Source organism: Mustelus asterias, chromosome 10, assembly GCF_964213995.1.
Source record: "Mustelus asterias chromosome 10, sMusAst1.hap1.1, whole genome shotgun sequence".
NCBI lineage: Eukaryota > Metazoa > Chordata > Chondrichthyes > Carcharhiniformes > Triakidae > Mustelus > Mustelus asterias.
In genome coordinates, this window is record NC_135810.1 from 105,107,683 (window position 1) to 105,129,774 (window position 22,092).

At 41.3% G+C, this 22,092-nt stretch overlaps 1 protein-coding gene across 1 annotated transcript in view; it reads right to left on the reverse strand.

The window, feature by feature from the left end:
• The window catches only part of c2cd3 (C2 domain containing 3 centriole elongation regulator), a 112,948-nt gene that overhangs the window by 85,584 nt on the left and 5,272 nt on the right, over positions 1–22,092 (reverse strand). Inside the window, exons 3-7 of the mRNA XM_078222361.1 lie at positions 16,376–16,533; positions 8,863–9,092; positions 7,075–7,256; positions 3,440–3,575; positions 113–268 (exon numbers count right to left, since the gene is read on the reverse strand). Coding sequence (XP_078078487.1) covers positions 113–268; positions 3,440–3,575; positions 7,075–7,256; positions 8,863–9,092; positions 16,376–16,533 — 862 coding nt within the window. The remainder of the gene's footprint in view (positions 1–112; positions 269–3,439; positions 3,576–7,074; positions 7,257–8,862; positions 9,093–16,375; positions 16,534–22,092) is intronic.

Consider the following 22,092-nt stretch of genomic DNA (forward strand, 5'->3'; position numbering starts at 1 on the left):
TTCAATAGCTAAACCTTCCCGTCGGCATAAAAATACCAGGTTTGCCGATGGAAACGAATGCAAAGTTACAAGTACAAGGCAAGTCAAAATGAAAACCACTGCCTACATTTACCTCCCTAGGAGTAACTTGATGGCTGTGGCTTCTGTGTTAGGATGAACTTCTTTTAATGGGTGTTCAGGAGAAGGTTGTAAAGAATCTTTGGTTGGCGAAGTAGCTTCAGATTCCAGCAAATTATGAAGCAACTTTCCAGATTGAGATCGGAGCGTTCTGACAGGGAGAAAAAAGAATGATTATTGTAGCTAAAAGACAGTTACAATATGTTAAGATGTAATGTTTGTAAATATAAAGTGACTAGCAATTAGGAGAATATGCCCATGGCAGTTGAGAGATACAATATTCATCTACAGAAGTGTGACTGATCAGATAACTCAAGTAACAAGCTCATTGATAAATCCATCAGTACAAATATTTAACATATCAAACCGCCGTCCAGGGAAGATTCCTTCTTAAAATAACTGGGTACTTTCATATTAGAATGAAAAAAAAGTAGTTTGTTAAAATAAGTTGTTTCTTGATATTTCTGTGATGTGTTAAAATGGAAATAATACTTTGAAAATTATTTCCATTGAGTATTTTCTTTAAACGCAAATGCAGAAAGTTGACAATGAACAGATACTAAAAGATGCAGAGAAGAAATCTTACCGTGTGGTTGATGTAATGAGAAATATTGACATCCAAAATAGCTGATTTACAAGGTCATAGATGCTCGAGGATTAACAATTATGATGCAATTACAAGTTAATGGTATACTTTGTCTGTACAGCGTACAAGAAACAATACTTTTCACTGTGTGCCAATTCTTGTGACAATAATAAATCAAATAAATTATCTGCAATCAAGTTTGGAAATTAAATCAGTTACATATTGCATCTGTAAAAACAAATACTTTAGAAAATAGCTTGCAAGTTAGCACCCTCAACCTTCTAACGGTTCTGTAAACATATTTTCACTTCAAACAACTTGCATTGCAGTATTGCTTTCCATTGACATTTGTTCAATATTCATAATTTTTTATTTGATATTAATAAAGCAGACTGAACTTCAAATCAAAGATAGAATAAAAGCAATCTTCCTATAAAAGTCACACTCAGAAGATTCAAAATTATTCAAGTTTAGTATGTGCACTGTCAGACCAAAGCAAATGATTCATGGTGCAGTGGAATAAATGCTGACTGTGCACTGCAGCACCATTACCATCTGCCTGGCTGTGTAACTGTCCACCGAGGTCTCACACACTACAAGCAGAAAATTGAATTCAATGTAATTGGAATTGAATTTTTAAAAAAACGATACAATGAGAAACTCTCTCAATTTTCACCCATCTTTCAATAAAAGCTAGATTGCACATCAGATAGCATATCTCTCCTTTCATCTTTTGTTTGTACTGATCTGCAGTATATTCAATTTTAACGGACATTTAAGGACTGATCTATTAGCAATTACAAAGGGAGTATATCAAGTGCAGACCTTTCACGATGTTAACCTATCTTTTCCACCAAGAATTGATGGAATTATTCTAGCATCTTGGTTATATTTCCTTACACAGCCTATCATTCACCTTGATTGTTGTTTAAAATCATTGGGCTATACTTTGCTCTCAAAGTAACTGAGTTATTGCGGTTCTCCATTATTTATGCACAAACTGTACCTCAGCTTCAAGTACGAGATAGACATCAAAAACCCATATGCTGCTGTCCAAGGTGTGGCATTCCAGCAATAGCATCCTGAAAACAGCATCCTGCTGCTTGCTTTATTATTGAGATGTATTGTGAAGTGCTGTACTTGTGAGGTACATCTGAATTAAATCTTGTCCATTTCAGTCTAATTACCTTTCTTACGATATAATGAATGTTAATTACTTCCAGTCAACCTCTCCGGCACTGAAAATTAACCATTGTAAGTGTGGAGACTCAGTCCTTCAAGTTTAAATTGTAGAATTACAATTTTCAAATAAGTTACCTTTCCTTGCTGTCTCCGATTTTTTAAATCTTTCTTAATCCAATCTTTCTTTCCCTCACTTTGTTTCTCTTTTATGTCTGACTTGGTATTCCATTCACTCACTTTAACTTATGCTTTGTCACCTAGTCCTTATGCAGCTGATTTCACAACGCTTCGATTTGGTTGTTTGAGATGTACAGCTTCTTGCCACATTCACTCTGGTTCCAGGTGTTCGGTTTTCCTCACTGCAAGATTATCTCTCACTTCAGCAACTTGCCATGTAATATCTTTGAATCTACTAATGCAACAATAAGTCTGACTGTCAGATACCCTACCATGATAAAATATGATCCATTATTTATTACTCATTCTTAATGGATTTGGTTGGTTATTTCCTTCCTAGTTTGCTCCTTTACTCGCCTATAGGTGCTGAGTCTTGCTAACCCAAACTGTGTTCAGAACCAATTCAAAATTGTTCAAGTCCAGTTCATATAAAGCCCTTACATAATTCTGCCAGCATCCATGGAAGTTATGACATGTTGCCCAGATGGCTATGCATCATGTGCGAGCTTAGAGAGCAAATGCTGACAAATGGTTTGATCATGCAGCCACTCACAATTCGGTCTTCATGCCACCCACACACCCCTTCCAAGAGCTCCTGTCAAATGGTCAGTGGAAAGCAACTAGGCAGGTATTTTTCTTTCAGTAGTGCAGGGATGGCAAGAGCAACTATAATATCTTACACAGGTCCACTGGAGATCAGTCCTCTCAGATGGAAACTAAATCTGCTTTCGTAGAACCGGCCTCACTCGCTTCTAGCTAGTAGTCTCACTCTTTATCATTATCTAGTGATTCCTATTAGAATACATAGTTTTAAATACAGGTTCAGGACACAATCTAACAAGACTGCGATGTACCTCAAATCAAATTACCTAATGAAATATTGATACTTCACCCTAATGGCTATTTTACGAGTACTGATGCCATCCACGGACTGGGGGGAAAAAAAACTTTGTTTCCCCCAGACAATGTTTATGTTTTGTATCTATCTCATCATGGAAACTAGAAGCAGGAGTAGGCCATTTGGCCCTTCGAGCCTGCACCGCCATTAACTTTGATCACGGCTGATCATCAGATTCAATCCCCCCTGCCCCCAATATCCTTTGATCCCTTTAGCCCCACGAGCTATCTCTAATATCTTACTATCAGAGTATGAAACCAAAACCATAAGTGCTTTACATCAAAAGCAAAACTAGATGAGTTGGTAGTTTTGGCGAGTAGTGTGAAGAGGAAATCACTCCAGCCACTCCTACTCTTCATGTCTCTACAAAAAAGTTGTCTTAATTCTTCTGGTTAGCTCTCAGGTTAAAAATGATGATTGCTTCAAATTCAAAGGCACAAAAACAGCACTTCAACTATTGAAAATTTCATCAAGCTTACTTTGATTTTGACATGCCAATGTCCGGGCATGGAACCATGTAAGGACTGTCCTCCAATCCAGTCACACCATTGGGAACTGTTTTCATAGCAGAAATCACCATTGCATTTCGCAGTTTGCTCCCTCGGTCCAACAAAACTAGAAGCAAGAATACATAATGAACAAACAGGCAGCTGCAAAGACTGACTTCTCCTACAACAGCAATGTGCATTTATACAGCATTTTACATAGAAATGTCTCAAGGTGCCTAATCGAAGGGGTGGGTTTCAAGGATGGTATTAAATGAACGGAGAACTAGACAACTGAAAACTCAGTAGTCAATGGTGAGGCAAATGGGTGGGGACTGCACAGCTCTGGTCTACTCAGGCTTTTCTGATAGTTGTACATTGTACTTCCAATATCATGCTTATAAATCTTTTTTTTAAACATTTTCTCTAATGCTTCATATCCTTCTGGTAATATGACAATCAGAACTGTATGCAGTACTCTAAGCATGTTTCAACACATCTTGCTGCAGAAAGGATAGAAACTTTATTGGTGGGGTTTAAACAAATAAGTTGTGGAAGAAATGGGCATGGATCATGTTTACTGAAAGTGACAATGAAAGAAATGTTGTAAACAGGGTGGTAATTGCAAGAACATAACAAATGTGGTCTACTTAGGGAATGGCATTGAGGAAAGAGGACTGCAGAGAGGGATGGTGGGACTATGAGAGCAGAGAGGAAATGGATGAGGGAAGCAGAGAGGATGTCATACTAACTTGTTACAAACAATTCATTTGTGGCTTGTTATTAAAAATGCACAAGAAAATACCAATAATTCTGGAAAACAATAACAGGCCAAGTTTTGTTAGTCTATTGTATTAAGTGGTGTTTGCTGCCATCTGCTGGTAACTCAACTTAAACATGTAACGTGTTGATAAGTGACCAGAATGTGCTGGAAACGATGCGCTTAAACGTCCAGCAATTTGTGGCAAGGCAACAATACCCCGTCAGTTGTGTATGATCACAAATCACTGGATCATTTGTGCTCCACTGTCCACCACGGAAAGCAGCATTTCGCCAACTTTCACAGAACTGCAGTCATTTTAATTAATCATGCATTAAACCTGCCACGTGAAGTTACAGCTGGTACTCAATAGCATAAGTACCTTTTTAATAGTGAGATTCATGTCACTGAAGTGTCATTCAACCCTTCCATCCCAGAAAGGGAACATGTGAAACTAAAAAATTATGTATTGTTCTTGGACATTTAAAAAATAATATTTTTTCCTTTCTGCCTCTTTCGTCTTCCCCTTAATCCAATTTTTCTGTATCTGATTTGATCCTAATGCATTCTATTTATTTCACTCTTGTTCCTGTTTCTCTCTCCTTAAATTACATTAGCTAAGGAGATAGATTCGTCCCATTGCTCACCAAGGTCACCGAAGCCCTGATGTCTTCACTGCACCATTACCAGTTTGAGCTTCCAGTAGTTTGAGATTAAGGTGGTTTTTGGACTGGAAGATGAGAGAAGAAATCTAATGGAGTATGCTGTGAATTATCTAATCCAGAAAATTCTGGGCCAACACATCTAGTTAAATCTAATTCATCCCAAATCCTTAAGGCAAATGAATTGGTGCAAATTCAGCAACAATTTTCAAGAATATCTAAATCCACTGCATAGTGCAATCTTGTGCTGAATCATACCTTCAAGGATATGAAATGTTAGTTTCTGACAAGATGAAATTATAAAGAAAGACACAACTATCATGATTAAAGGACAGGAAAAATGCATGGGTTCCATGTTCCAACTGGTGTAATATTTTCTCTCCTCATTACTGCTCTGTTTCTGCTTCTATTCTTTGAAAAGACCTCCAAACTATTTAATTGCATTCTCAAAACTGACTTTTTAGTAAAAAGTGCCCCACATCCTGAATGTGAGGCAATGCCCTGGAAAACAAACCCAAGATACTTATTGGAACTCAACATTTCTTGTCAGATGGACAAAAGAATTGAGGACTCAGAAATAGTTTATTAGTGAGCCATAAAGGTTCCATATGACATTTGATCCATTATGGTTAGGAGAATAAGTAGAATACGATGTGTCCAGGTATGCATGCCTTTGTAACTTTGACATCTTCCAGATCATACAGGAAATAAATGGCACTAAAAGGTGCGAGCCACTACATGACCCACAGACTGGTCAACTGACTGAGAATATATTTTCTTTGAATTTTCGTGCTCAACACATCTTTCCACAGAATCTCTGAGGATAGAATTCTCCCATGCTCCACCATCGTGTTTAGTAGCAGGCACGGTGGGAGAACATGGTGGGAGACCCAGAAATAGTTTTCACGGCAGCATAAATTTACAGCGGGATCTTCCACTGGTGCCCGCCATGGCAAAACCCGGCAGAGGCCAGCATGAACCTCATTTGCATCTCGTTAATAGTATACAAATGAAGGCCCAAGCCCCCACACCAGATTCTCTGCAGGGGCAGCAGGAGAACGTGCCAACATGAAACATGTTCGGAACAATGTACGTGGCGTGCAGTTGTTGGCACTCATCTAAACAATGCTTGGGGCTGCCTCCAGAGTTCAGCATAGAGGCCGTCCACAACCCTGCAACACCACAGCAGTGGGTCGGGGGGACATCTGTAGGTGGATCTTCCAGATTAGGTGTATTGGACAGGTCTATCTTCCTGATTAGGTGTCTTGGACAGGTCTATCTTCCAGCTGCAGAATGTTCTAGAAGATCCATCTTCATTCTCAAGAGGTCCATTATCTTTTTTCCAGTAACAGATCAGTGATGTTGGATGCCTTTCAATATGGTGCCATCCAGGCCTGCTCCTACCACTGAGGATGGCTTTAAACACCTGGGTACATAAGTAATGAGGCTGATGCCTGGTGATTTGCAATGTTTTCCCGTCGGCCACCACAGCGATAACACTCCACAATCCTGCCCCCGCCATGACACTTAGTCTCAAAATGGGAGAATTTCCCCCTTAGTTTCTGCTTCCAGGAAGGAACACGGGATCTTGGGAGTCATTAAAATGGTCAATATTCCTCAATTTGAGATTGCAAAGCTTAACCAAGATGCATCAGAAAATTGTACTTAGAAACAAAGTATAGGACGGAAAAGCCCAAAGAGACCAACTCGCCAACACCAAGGCCAGTACTGTTCAAATCAGCCACTTGAAGTTATCTATCTGATTCTTCCTTGCATTTTCCATGCTATCTGCTTGTCCAGGGTAGTTGATTCCAAATATTCATCACCCATTGTGTAAAATTATGAAATATAAACTGTGTGTACACTTTAACTTGTCTAAGCTTGAGCTTCAGTCCTGTGTTCTACGGTTTTTCACAATGTGAACATATCACCAGAATGCAATTTATCTGTGCCATTACGAATCCTGACTACATCGTCTGAAGCAATCAATCTCACGTTCGAGTGGAGTGTGTGTGTGTGTGTGTGTGTGTGTGTGTGTCTGTGTGTGTGTGTAGCGCAAGGTGCCCACTGGATTTAACATGCATGTCCCATGGGTGAATGTTAAATCCAGTGCACTGACTCTGCATAGTATTTGCAGTGCCTGACTTGCTGAGTATTTGCAGCATTTTCTGCCTCCATTTAAGAATTGTGCCAAGTTAGCAATGTACCTGAAATAAGGTTTTTGGTAGTCTGGCTATCTGTTGACAGTACCCGTGCTTCAACCCGCTCATCACCAGGCTCAAGAGTCGCCGCAGGAGCCAGGGGGTCTGAACTGAGGGGCTGCTTATTTTCGTAGGAAACAGTCTTAGTCATTTTGGTGTTTTCCTGGAAGTACACATGGTCTCTTCCTCTAGGGAAAAAACAGAAAATTATAGAGAGTTGAAAATTACTTTCTTACAGGTTTGGTTGCTTCGAATGAATTACATTGCAAGCTTTGCAACTTTACTTACTTCCATGTAATAAATAAATCTGCAATTTATAACCTGCGAACAAAAATAATTGTGCCCCTCCCTGAAAGCTTCCTGTGTCTTTCCCTAACTTTAACTTTTTCTCTCTCCTTTCTGTTTCTATCTCTGGTGTTTGCAACTTTCAAATTTTCACTGACTACTTTTCTTTCTTCATTTCAACAAGATTCTCCTGCCCTCACTCTTTGTTAAGATTGAATTTTTGTTTGGCTTTCACTCGTATACTCGATTTCTCCACCTTAACTTTTCTCTAAAGAACAGAGTCAGCAACATGATGAGTAACAACATGCATCTGTCTGGTTTTGAGGGAGAAGTGGTCAGAGAAGTGTTTCAAAATATATTTGGAGAGAGCAAATAGAGTTTGGAAGGTGTGGCACTGGGGATGGGGGATGTTATGATGGCCACGAAGGGTCATCAATAGGTCTCCCTTCGGGCTTTGTGGAGTATGAGCTGTCTTATTGAGCGAGCAGACGCTCACCCAATAGGAAGCAGTCAGTGAGGGTTTTTAAGCCTGTTACTTTACCCGGACCAGAGTTGTAGGTCCCGCGGTGAAGACTATCTACCTGTAAGCCACAGGCACGGCTCTTTCCTTTGGTGCACAATAAAGGATGTTGGTGATGAGAACCTGGCTTATGGCTGAATTATGACATTGGTGACAAGGAGAAAAAATTATTTTTTCCTCCAACTTTCCCCTCGGGGCAACCTCCAAACTTCAAGAATTTCACTGATAAGGAAAACGCCTCTCTTTGGGGAAATTCAAGCCTATGACGCCCGTGGGGAAGACTGTGCCCAATACATTGGGCGCATGCGTTACTTCTTCCGTGCTGACAACATTGAAGGAGACTAAATACAAAAAGTGATATTGTTAACAGTATGCGGGGCCCTGACATTGTCTGATAAGAAGTCTGACCTATTCGGATGTCCTCGACTCATTCAGTGAGCTAGTAGACCTGGTTAAAAAACATAATTCGACCAGAAACCCCGTGTTATACTCCAGACACATCACTTCTACATGGCTGAGAGAACTCCTGGGGAATCTGTCACTTGAGTTCTTGGATAAGTTGCAGAAATTAGCCAAGTACTGCAAGTTTGGACTGCCTCTCAATTAAATGTTGCTGGGACAGATTGGTATGTGACATAAATGACCTAACCATCCAAAGGGGGGCAGGCGATGGCCTAGTGGTATTATCACTAGGCTATTAATCCGTGAGGTTGGGGGGTCAGCCATAAGGACATGGGAATGGATCTCAGTTGGCAAGCCCCTGGCGAGTTCCCTGCCTGCTGCTAGTGAATACAGCCTCAATTGGTGGCAAGACTAAATCAGGGCAGAGGTGGGAAGGCAACCGGATCCCCATTTGCCACTCTCCCACCTGATCAAGTGCACCACTCACCACAAAGATGGGCACCAAATTCCACCCAATGTGACCACTGGCAAATATTATTGAAAACACTGACTCAAAACAGAAGCAGATTTATTTTGCTGCCATTTACCTTGGAGTATTACAGGTGCTACTGGACAGCGACTCCTTTCCACTTGCACTGGTTATGGACGATTTACGAGGTGCAGAAAGTTCAATGAGATTTTCAAAGGATCCTGTTTGTGAAGGATGCAGTACTGCAGAGCTTTGGACTAAAACAGCACCATCTACACTTGTGTCTGTATTTGGAACAGAACTGCTGCTGTCACAAGAGTCTGACAGAGATTCCAGAGCAAGTGATACCTAAAATTTGTACCAATTACAGCAGTTAGTTTGAATGATCAGCAAGAATGAAGTGTGATAATTCGTTGACATACTTTGTTAATTGCTTTAAAAATATGAAATGAAGAAACATGATATGGCTTCGCACATACTTAACAGATCATACCTCTTAAAAGGACTGGCTGAATTGATTTCCCTTTGTTATACTTGTGAACAAGTTTGAAAACCATGCTCAGTGCTAATCACACAACAATGCAGTCTGCTTTAGGATAGCATCATGTATAAAAAAAATCAAGTTTAAACCCTTGGAATCAAACATTGCAAGAATTAGGGGTATACACGAGACAATATTGTATGCAAAACCAGAGCAATTTACTTCACTTCAAACAAACGAGTTGTCTGTGTACTTATATCACAATAGAGAGAAATTATAATTCTGCTCGTGTCACCGGTACTAAGTGATGTATATTAAGAGGAATTCAGCTCTTTTGTCCATGTTTGGACTAGGATTATAATGAAGTCTGGAGACGAGAGATCCTCTCAGGACCCAAAATGAGCAACTACTGCTTGATAGCACTGTCAATGACTCCTTACATCCCTCTACTAATCATCAAACGTAGGCTGGTGGAGTAGTTATTGGCAGGTTGGATTGTCCCATTTGTGAACAGGACAAACTTGGGAAATCTTCCACTTCATTGGATAGATACCAGTTCATAACTGCGGTGTAATAGCTTGGCTTAAGGCACAACCAGTTCTGGAGTCCAAGTCTTCAGCATAGAGCCAAGAGTGGGGCCCATAGTCTTTGTGGTATCGAATGCCTTCAGCTGTTTGATATCACGTGGAGTGAATTGAATTGACTAGTGCCTGGCTTCAATAGTGGTAGGGACTGCAAAAGGCGGCCAGGATGGATCACCCACTCGGCACTGCTGGTTGAAGATGATTAAAGGTATTTCAGTTTTGTCCTTCGCACTTGTGGAGCTCCTCCATCCCAGAGGATGAGGCTGACCATGGAGTTTTCTCCTCCCAGTCATTATTTGATTTTCTACCAACATTCTCAACTGGATGTGGCAGAACTGTGAAGCTTTGATCTGATCTGTTAGCTGTAGGATCGCTTAGCTGACGATACCATGCTAACTTGCATGCAATCCTGTGTTCTAGCTTCTCCAAGTTGGCATTTCATTTCTATGTATGCTTGGTGCTATTCCTGGCAGACTCTTCAATACTACTCATTAAACCAAGGTTTGTCCCCTGGCTTGAGTGGAATGAGGGATGTGGAGTGTGACGAAGTTATGGATTACAGTGGAATACAATCAACAACATTTATTTACACTAAAGGGCTGTCAAAAAGGAAATTGCTGAGTGAAAAAACCTTATTTTCCATTCAGAGAATCCAAAAACAGACTAGCAACCTGTACTGGGATTCAAACTCAAGCATTCCAGTTGACAGTTAGACACAAACACTGTAAATATTTTATACATGTGGAAGTGAAATTATCAATTCTGATTTCCAAGCTTGATCAATAAACATCTTAAACATGTGGGAATACCTAAACATAAGCAGGTATTCTAAATCGTTATCCCTTCTTCCTAAATAGTATACTATTCATTAAACTAATATATAAACCAAGGGGAATTATACCCAGTCCACGGAAAACAGTACGAACTGAACTGTATGGTTCAAACTAGTGTACTGAGAAAGGCCACAAATGGACAACAAAATAGCATGTTTTTTTCTTTACTCAAGAATGTTTAATGATTTGCCTTTATTCTACACCTACAGCCTTCCCTTTCACATAACTGTCCTCAAGTTGAATTTTGTACATGATCACAGACCATGCTGATGTTATTTGCAAGGGCATCTCAACTCAAAACACCGGTTCACTTTTTAAAAATTCATTCATGGGACATGGGTGTTGCTGGCTGGCCAGCATTTATTGCCCATCTCTAGTTGCCCTTGAGAAGGTGATGGTGAGCTACCTTCTTGAATCGCTGCAGTCCATGTTCTGTGGGTTGACCCACAATACCGTTAGGGAGGGAATTCCAGGATTTTGACCCAGCGACTGCGAAGGAACGGCGATATATTTCCAAGTTAGGATGGTGAGTGGCTTGGAGGGGATCTTGCAGGTGGTGGTGTTCCCATTTACCTGCTGCCCTTGTCCTTCTAGATGGAAGTGGTTGTGGGTTTGGACAGTGCTGTCTAAGGATCTTTGGTGAATTGCTGCAGTGCATCTTGTAGATAGTACACACTGCTGCTACTGAGCGTTGGTTGTGGAGGGATTGAATGTTTGTAGATGTGGTGCCAATCAAGCGGGCTGCTTTGTCCTGGATGGTGCCAAGCTTCTTGAGTGTTGTTGGAGCTGCACCCTTCCAGGCAAGTGGGAAGTATTCCATCACACCCCTGACTTGTGCCTTGTAGATGGTGGATAGGCTTTGGGGAGTCAGGAGGTGAGTTACTCGCTGCAGTATTCCTAGCCTCTGACCTGCTCTTGTAGCCACCGTGTTTATGTGGTGAGTCCAGCTGAATTTCTGGTCAATGGTAACACTATTGAATGTCAAAGGGCGGTGGTTAGAGTGTCTCTTATTGGTGATGGTCATTGCCTGGCGTTTGTGTGGCGCAAATTACTTGCCACTTGTCAGCCCAAGCTTGGATATTGTCCAGATCTTGTTGCATTTGAACACGGACTGCTTCAGCATCTGAGGAGTCGAGAATGGTGCTGAACATTGTGCAATCATCAGCGAACATTCCCACTTCTGACTTTATAGAGTCATAGAGGTTTACAGCATGGAAACAGACCCTTTGGCCCAACTTGTCCACGCCGCCCTTTTTTTTTTTATAAACGCCTAAGCTAATCCCAATTGCCCGCATTTGGCCCATATCCCTCTATACCCATCTTACCCATGTAACTGTCTAAATGCTTTTTAAAAGACAAAATTGTACCTACTACCTCTGGCAGCTTGTTACAGACACTCACCACCCTCTGGACCCTTTCGTATCTCTCCCCTCTCACCTTAAACCTATGCCCTCTAGTTTTAGACTCCCCTACCTTTGGGAAAAGATATTGACTATCTAGCTGATCTGTGCCCCTCATTATTTTATAGATCTCTATAAGATCACCCCTCAGCCTTCTATGCTCCAGAGAAAAAAGTCCCAGTCTATCCAGCCTCTCCTTATAACTCAAACCACCAAGTCCCGGTAGCATCCTAGTAAATCTTTTCTGCACTCTTTCTAGTTTAATAATATCCTTTCTATAATAGGGTGACAGAACTGTACACAATATTCCAAGTGTGGCCTTACCAATGTCTAGTCCAAAGATGTGCGGGTTAGGTTGATTGGCCATGCTAAAAAAAAATTGCCCTTAGTGTCCTGAGATGCGTAGGTTAGAGGGATTAGTGGGTAAATATGTAGGGATATGAGGGTAGGGCCTGGGTGGGATTGTGGTTGGTGCAGATTCGATGGGCCGAATGGCCTCTTTCTGTACTGTAGGGTTTCTATGATTCTTGTACAACTTCAACAAGACGTCCCTGTATTCAGTGTTCTAACCAATGAACGTCCCAACTCCTGTATTCAATGTTCTGACCAATGATGGAGGGAAGGTCATTGATGAAGTTGGGCCTAGGACACTATCCTGGAGTTGAGATGACTGACCCTCCACAACCATAACCATCTTTCTATGTACCAGGTATGACTCCAACCAGCAGAGAGTTTGCTCCCTGATACCATCGATTCCAGTTTCACTAGGGCTCCTTGATGCCACACTCAGCCGAATGCGGCCTTGATGTCAAGGGCTGTCACTCTCACCTCACCTCTGGAATTCAGCTCTTTTGTCCATGTTTGAACTAAGGCTGTAATGAGGTCAGGAGCTGAATGACCCTGGTGAAACACAAACTGGGCGTCACTGAGCAGGTTATTGCTGAGCAGGTGCTGCTTGATAGTGCTGTTGATGGCCCCTTCCATCAGTTTACTGATGATCGAGAGTAGACTGATTGGGCAGTAATTGGCCGGGTTGGATTTGTCCTGCTTTTTGTGTACAGGACATACCCGGGCAATTTTCCACATTGTCAGGTAGATGCCAGTGTGTAGCTGTACTGGAAGAGCTTGGCGAGGCATGTTCTGGAGCACAAGTCTTCAATACTATTACCGGAATGTTATCAGGGCACATTGCCTTTGCAGTATCCAGTGCATCCAACCGTTTCTTGATATCACGTGGAGCGAATCAAATTGGCTGGAGATTGGCATCTGAGATGCTGGCGACCACTGGAGGAAGCCAAAATGGATCATCCACTCGGCACTTCCGGCTGAAGATTGTTGCAAATACTTCAGCCTTATCTTTTGCACTGATGTGCTGGGCTCCTCCATTATTTAGGATGGGGATATTTGTGGAGCCTCCTCCTCCAGTGAGTTGTTTAATTGTCCACCATCATTCACGACTCAATGTGGAAGGACTGCAGAGCATACATCTGATCCATTGGTTGTGGGATCGCTTAGCTCTGTCTATCACATAATGTTTTTGCCATTTGGCATGCAGCTTCACCAGGTTGACACCTCATTTTTAGATATGCCTGCTGCTGCTCCTGGCATGCCCTCCTGCACTCTCCATTGAACCAGGGTTGATCCCCTGACTTGATGGTAATGGTTGAATGGGGGATATGCCAGGCCTTGAGGTTGCAAATTGTGCTGGAGCACAATTCCACATCTGATGGCCCACAGCACCTCATGGATCCCTAGTCTTGAGCTGCTAGGTCGGTTCGAAGTCTGTCCCATTTAGCTCGGTGATAGTGCCACACAACATGATGGAGGTTATTCTCAATGTGAAGGCGGGACTTTGTCTCCACAAAGACTGTGTGGTGGTCACTCTTACCGATCCTATCATGGACAGATGCATCTGCAGCCAGCAGACTGATAAGGATGAGGTCAAGGATGTTATTTCCTCTTGTTGGTTCCTTCACCACCTGCTGCAGACCCAGTCTAGCAGTTAGGAACCGACCAGCTCGATCAGTAGTGCTGCTGCCGAGCCACTCTTGGTGGTGGACATTGAAATCCCCCACCCAGGGTACATTTTGTGCCCTTGCCACTCTCAGTGCTTCCTCCAAGTGTTGGTCAACATGGAGGAACACTGATTCAGCAGCCGAAGGAGGACAGTATGTGGTAACCAGTAAGAGGTTTCCTTGCCCATGTTTAACCTGAAGCTATGAGACTTTATGGGGTGCAGAGTCAATGTTAAGGACTCCCAGGGCAACTGCCTCCTGATTGTATACCATTGTGCTCCCACCTCTGCTGGGTCTGCCCTGCCGGTGGGACAGGAAATATCCAACGATGGTAATGGTGGTGTCTGGGGTGTTATCTGTAAGGTACGATTCCATGCGAATGACTATGTCAGGCTTTTGCTTGACTAGTCTGTGAGACAGCTCTCCCAATTTTGGCACTAGCCCCCAGATGTTAGTAAGCAGGACTTTGCAGGGTCGACAGGGCTGTTTGTTTTGCCATTGTCTTTTCCGGTGCCTCGGTCGATGCCAGGAGGTCCGGCCGGTTTCATTTCTTTGTTGAGACTTTGTAGCGACTGTTACAACTGAGTGGCTTGCTAGGCCATTTCAGAGGGCAGTTGAGAGTCAACCACATTGCTGTGGCTCTGGGGCACATGTAGGCCAGACCAGGTATGGACGGCAGATTTCCTTCCCTAAAGGACATTAGTGAACCAGATGAGTTTTTCCGACAATCGACAATGGTTTCATGGTCAGCAGTAGACTCTTAATTCCAGATATTTTTATTGAATTCAAATTCCACCATCTGCTGTGGTGGGATTCGAACCCAGGTCCCCAGAGCATTATCTGGGTTTCTGGATTAATAGTCGAGTGATAATACCACTAGGCCATCGCCTCCCATGGTGATGTATAGTCTTTTTTTGGAATGGTATGAGGGGCCATGTGAAACCCCCAGTGAGAATAACCAGCCCAGTTGTAGTGTAACAATTACTAAAAACGAGTCATTAACTAAAGAAATGACAAATACAGACGACTAGTACTCTCACACTCTTAAGACAATTACATATAAGAACTAAACACACTGTTTATATAGAAATTACCTATTGTTCCAAAATATATATATATCTGTGATCCAGGAACTCCTTTAAGATTTTCCCATTTCCAAACAACATCCAAATTAAATAAGTCAAATCCAGCTTATAGTTACCACATAATACAAGGAGGACATTAGAGTATGGGAAATGTATTTTCCTGGTCCAGCACTATCTTGGCTCTACGACGACTTAGATGTTAAAATGGCTTCTCAGACTCTGAGCTTTAAAACTGGTCTCTCCAGCTCTTAGATGTTGCAATGCCTTCTTGGCTGTTAGATGTTAGATGTTAAACTAGCCTGCCTGCTTCAGTAGGTGCTGGCCTGGTTTCTCTGTGATTTCCCCTGTGTACTCGGGCTGTCTGCATCTCTCATTCTGTAACTTTCAAAATTAGCATCTGCATACCTCCAGTGATCTCTTAGTCATCTAGGTAAGCTGTTTCCTGATTATGGTTATTTACACTTGATTCTGTATGCTAATCTTGTTACTGGGAAAGGTCGCATCTCCCCTTTGAATGCTGGCTATTGCTGTTGCTAGGCAAGTCTTTCCTATTGCTGGGCAGATCCATGACAACACAGACAAAATCTAATCAGTCCAAGTGCTTTGTACCCACTGAATTTTTTTTTGAAGTGCAGTCACTGTTATTATGTAAACACAAGCAGCAGCCAATTCACACTCAAAGATTCTAAAAACAGTTGAAGGGACCAGTTAATTTGTTTTTAATGTTGATCAAGGGGTGAAAATTGAACTGTCCGCTTGTTTTCAAAGTGCCACAGGTTCTTTAACAGCCAGAATGTGCCTTGCTTCACTGTTTAATCCTAGACAAATGTTCTCACAATGCAACATGCCACAAGCACGACTGAACCTAGAATATGTGCTGAAATTCCTGCAAGAGCTTGGATCCACAGATGCATGACACTCGAGATGGTGCTATCTAGTGACAGAAATCAACATTCATCGGATATTATGCTTTCTAGCCTTAGAGTTACATAACTAAAATTGGTAACTCAGCATGTAAAAAAACGTGAACAGCAAAGCTCTATAATATAGCATAGCCAAACTTTAAACACGCTTATCAATTTCTACACCATGCCAGTTTATATGTATTTTTAAGCAATTAAAATTATCTGTGAATATAATTTGTTTGGTTTATTCTAGTCAAGTCCCAAAAATAATGTTTGATCAGAACACAATTCTTAACTTAGAAATATCAGTAAGCATGACATTTCTAACCTGTAGCTCTCCGAGTTTCTCCGAGGTTGGTGAAATCACCGTGAAGAACCCACTAATACCATAGGTTGGTGAAAGTTGTGATATTCCATTTATTTGAACTCGACCAGTGGGAAGATGGTCAGGCTTCGCCATCACCTCCAACACCAGCATTCCCATATCTATCACATAAAAAAGTACACATTTGAACATAGTTAAATACCAGCATTTAGGAACTTTTCTACTGGACAAACAAAGCAAAAGATACAGAGAAAAACAATGTGAAGTCGTGATTTTGTTTTAAGAGGTTGTAAGCATGGTTGATTATTTTGTACACATCAGACTAGCTCCTCCAAACAAAAGCTGACATAAATTCCAACAGTAGGCAAAATTCTTCCATGTTTCAAATTAATTTCACCTCTTGCATAGTCAAAGCGACAGCAGTATCTTCCCATGTTTTCTTTTCAGATAGGTGCAGGGGCTTTGTGATGGTTATAGGGATGACATTTGATAGAATAAACAAAAGCACTTTCACCATTTTATTTTGCAACCCCTTGAGGCTCGAACCAGGTGAGAGTGTTTTAGGAATTCTGACGAAAGCAAATCTCGGTCACACACAAGCTTGGAGGAGGTTTGCAATTAGGGTTACAAACATTCATAAAAGTGGTTACATAGAATCAAATTTTATTATTAAATTTACTGATCAAAATCAGGACTTGCAAGCCATATTGAAAAACTGTAACAATCTTTGTTTGAAATAATTGACTTTAAATTTCCAAGTCAAGTCACTCTCATGAATGTTTGTGTCTATTTCAAACACGAATAATCAACTTACAAAATAATTGTTATGGCCGGGGGAAAAAAAAGACCTGCTTTTAAAGCTTTTCATCCTGCACTCATCAGGCTAGCTATGCAGGATAAATAGAAAAGGGAACAACAATTTATACTGCATGAGAAGAGTGTGTGCTGGTTGGTTGCCCAATGGGCTCTGACTAGTAGAGGCTTAGCCATGGAGAATGCAACAGAGACAGTTAACTCCAAGCTTTTGTTTCAAATTCAAATTATGCAAGTGGACTCTGATTGGTCAAGGCATTGCCGTGGACAATTAACCAGTGAATGGTGGCGAACCCACAAGCTTTTATTTAGTTGGAAAAGGCATAATGCGTGGACATGCTCCTTCTGTTAGGGACAAGGCCCTGTGTGCTAAATACATGTAGCTTCTAGAATGCATTACTGTCCCACTACAGGCTCGTCTGTTAATCTTAAATTGGTTTTCAGTGTAATTCTTAGCACAATCAGGATTGTTTAGCAAGTGATGTTTAATCATGGAATCACATCTAATGTTGGACACAATGTTTTGAGTTTCGCAAGCACAGGCTTGTTGAGTACTATCAGTACTTTGTCTGTTGCAAACAGCTGAGAGAATATATGGTTTGATATGATGAATTGTTGGAACGTATGGCATAGATACCTGGCATCACGCTGCCACTAAAGTTCATATACTACATTATTCACTTGTGTGATCGGTAGAATGGCCTTTCGGCTTGATGGCAGCATTCTGTTAGTGGTGAATAGCACTTATGTTGCTACTGCATAGTAACAATATGCAACAGATTTACCTGCTGCTTAAATTTCTGAGGTACCTTAGCCTTCCAGGGTAATCTGAGGTAGACTGGGCATCCTCCAGGGCTGAAGGTGATTGCCTTAGGCCATTCACAAGTCTGTTCAACATACAGCGAGCAACATTGGATATGAGTCAGCGACCGAACAACATTTGCTCAACAACCCTGACACGCACGCACACACACACGGCCCTGTCCTTTGCAGACAGAAGGATTACGTCCATGCATTATGCCTTTTCCAACTAAACAAGAGCTTGGGGGGACCATCATTCCCTGGTTCATTCTCCATGACAATGCTTTGACCAGAGGTGACCTGTCTGAAATGAATTTGAAACAAAAGCTTGGCGGTTAACTGCTTCCAACTGCATTTTCCATGGCAACACCTTTACCAATCAGAGTTCACTTTCCAAGTGATCAGCACTCTCTTCTCATGCAGAATACATTGTTCTCTTTACTGTTGGGTTTAGCTTGCGCAGCTGCCCTGATGAGTACAAGATGAGAAGCTTTGATAGCAAGTCTCTTTTTTCAAAAATACTCAAGATCTATGGTACCAAACAACTATAAATTCCTGATACACACCCAAGTGACAGGATGTTAAACTTTATAGCATTTTAAAATCTAATCTTACAAAAATATGCTTGTTTTCTATATGACAGTCAATACGAAATAAAGTATGATGTAACATTTGTTGTGATTCAAGTTATTTTTCGCATGATTGATTTACACTTCAAGGCATTGTCATGGGAATGAACAGTGTTTAACAGTACTGATATATGGTTGTACTGTAAATGTAATTACACACTGATTCTTACTAAAATGCAAAATCTATTTGCCTTTAACATCATTGATAACAAGCAGGCCCTGCATTTTATGGCATCGGTTGAGATTCCATTCTATTCTGTCAACATTTGAATGGCACAAAAGCTGTCTATCGATCTATATAAATATTGCAAAACTAAATTCAAACTAACCTTTTTCGTAACAATTTTTCTTTCTACACAATAATTGCACCCTCGACATAATTCTTTCATCATAAGAGATGCTCATGAATCTGCTTTTGTACTTTAAAAATAGGACGGGTTAGCAAAGGAAAGTTTGTATTATTTTGGTACTATTATTTGGTTCTAGTCAACGCTAGAACATGACTTTATAATGCAAATGAGCACAGATTTTTGAATATTGGTCACAGATGCTGCAATTGTATTTAAAGAAAGGCTCAATAGAACTAAAAATTTAATCTTCGTTATCTGAAGGTATGTGGGCCTGGAAATTTAGGAGCATCCAATTTTGCGCCAGAATGGAGTGAGGGGAAACCTGGATATTAGGCCTCAGAACTCATTACCATGAGGACAGTGTTACACAAGGAGGCCTGGAAAGATGGAACAAAGATCAGGCCAAAGTTAACATTGTAGCAACAGTCAGATAGATGTGGGATTGCGGACCTTATCAACAGGATCAATGGGGAAGAAAGGAGTCAGTACTTGTAGAGGGAATTAAGAAAGAGCCAGAGTTGGGGAGCGTGGAGGCATGACCCATTGGGAGGTTCAAGGCCAGCACAGTGTTTGCAGGTCAGGGAATGCAAATCCAGCATTGATTAGGATGGTGCTTTACAGGCAAGAAACACACCAGTTCCTGCCGGTGATTTATAGGGTTGATTTCCCTGAATATAGTCAGCAAATTTCAGTACACACTAATATTGCAGCAGAGAACTGAGGTAGACATTAGGCTCTTCAAGTCATGTAAAAAGCCTAAAACGTTGGATAAGCTGAGACTCTTCATTGACAAGAGGCAATAAGGCAGGTGATGGCTTAATGCCCATCCATTTGGGGGCCCATGCTTGAAGAACACACGTACTTTTGTTCCAAGGACTTAGGAGCAGGAGTAAGCCATTCAGCTCTTTGAACCTGCTCTGCCATTCGATAAGAACATGCCTGATCAGTTTGTGGACTCATGTCCACTTTCCTGGCTGCCCTCCATACCCCCTAACTCCCTTATCCATCAAAGATCTATCTAACTTATTCTTAAACTGTATCCTCCATAGTTCTCATCACCCTCACAAGGAAATATCCTTCTGGTATCCACTCTGTCCAGCCCCATCAGGATCTTATATGTTCCAATAAGATCAGTGCTCATTCTCCTACAATCCAATGGATATAGGCCCAACCTGTTCAACTTTTTTTTCATAAGATAAACCCTTGCTATAAGAAATTAGTTGAGTGGACCTATTCTGAGCTGCTTCCAATGCAATTATGTGCTTTCTCAAATATGGAGAACCCCAGGGGTGGGGGTTTCCCGTCCCACCTGCCACAGGAATCATAGCAGGTGAGGGACGGACCATGGAAAGGTCCGTTGACCTTGGGAGGGATTTTCCAGTTTTGGTGCGAGTGCAGCTGGAAATTCCCACCCCAAATCTCGACACAGTGCTCCAGTTGTGTTCTAACCAAGGTCCTCTATAGTAGCAGTAAAATTTCCCTGCTTCTGTATTCCATTCTCCGGGTACCAATGTCCCATTTGCCTTCTTAATCACTTGCATGTAGCTGTGTACTAACTTTTTGTGATTGTGATTCATGTCCCAGGATAAGCAGATCCCTCTGTAACATGGAGTTCTCCATTTAAATAATATACTGCTTTTCTGTACTTCCTGCCAAAGTGGACAAATTCATATTGTGCCACATTATGCTTTATTAGCCAATATTTTGCCCACTCACTTAACCTATCCATATCCCTTTATAGATCCTTTTAAAAACCACAGTAACAGTAAGTAAAGTCGCCATAGTCCCAGATGACCATTGGCTCAAAGGGGAGAACTGACTGATGGTGAATTAACCTGAGGATCAATACACCTTAGACGAGGGGCAAGTTTGAGAAGGTGGGCCTTCATGAGTAACCTCAGCTGGTACGGGAATTGAACCCACACTATTGGCATGGCTCTCCACTGGCTGTCCAACCAATTGAGCTAAACTGACAACTAATTTTCCGATCTATCTTGATGTCGTCAGCAAATTTAGCTACCATATATCCTTCGTCCCAGTCATTGATGTATGCTGCAAATAGCTGAGGCCCCAGTACTGACCCTGTAGCTCTCCACTAGTTACAGCTTGAAAACCTGAAAAAGCTACATTTACCCCTACTTTCTGCTTCCCATTCGCTAACCAATCCTTTATCAATGTTAATTTGTTACTGCCACGTGCTCTTATCTTTTATAGAAACTTTTGATATGGTACCTTATTAAATGCCTTTTCGAAATACAAGTACACAACATCTACAGGCTCCCCTTTATCCATTTAGCTTGTTACTTCCTCAAAAAAAACTAATAAATTAAAACAATCTTCGCTTTCACAAAACAATGTTGACTCTGCCTGATTTCATTATGAATCATGCTCTCACCTCCTTAATAACAGATTATAGCAATGTTAGGCTAACTGGCCTATAATTTCTGGTTTTCTATCTTCTTCTTGAATAAAAATGTTATTACACCTGCTATTTCCCAATCCACTAAAATCCTTCCAGAATCTAAGGAATTTGGGGCTTTTTTAATCAATGCTTCTCTATCGCTGCAGCCACTTCTTTTCAGATCCTCCAATTCAGGCCACCTGTCCTGAGCACTTGTCAGTCTTTAGGTTTAATACTTTCCTAGGCACCCTTTTGCTGGTGATGGTGATTGGTTTAAGCTCCACCTTCCTTTTCACCTCTTGATTTTGAAGAATCTTTGAGAAGTTTTCCAAGTCTTCTAAAATGAAGACAGACACAAAATGCCTCTGCCATTTCCCTATTTTCCATGATCAATTCCCCAGACACATTCTCTAGAGGACGAACATTGGAATGGACATTATGTGCCCCAACTTCCAGGCAAGATGTCAAGAAGTTTTTATTAGAATGTTGCAATAGCCTGAGACCTTCATTATCAGGAGTAGGCACAATGTGGTGTTCAAGCCACAATCAGTCATGATCATATTGAATGGTGCAGCAGGTTTGAGGGACCAAATGGCCTACTCCTGCTCCTAATGCAAATTCTGTAATAAACACAGCTTTAATTATAGTACAATCGATTTTAGGAACAGAAAGAAGCCATTTGGCTCAAACTAACCTACTTCTTCATTATAGATCAAGTTATCTTCA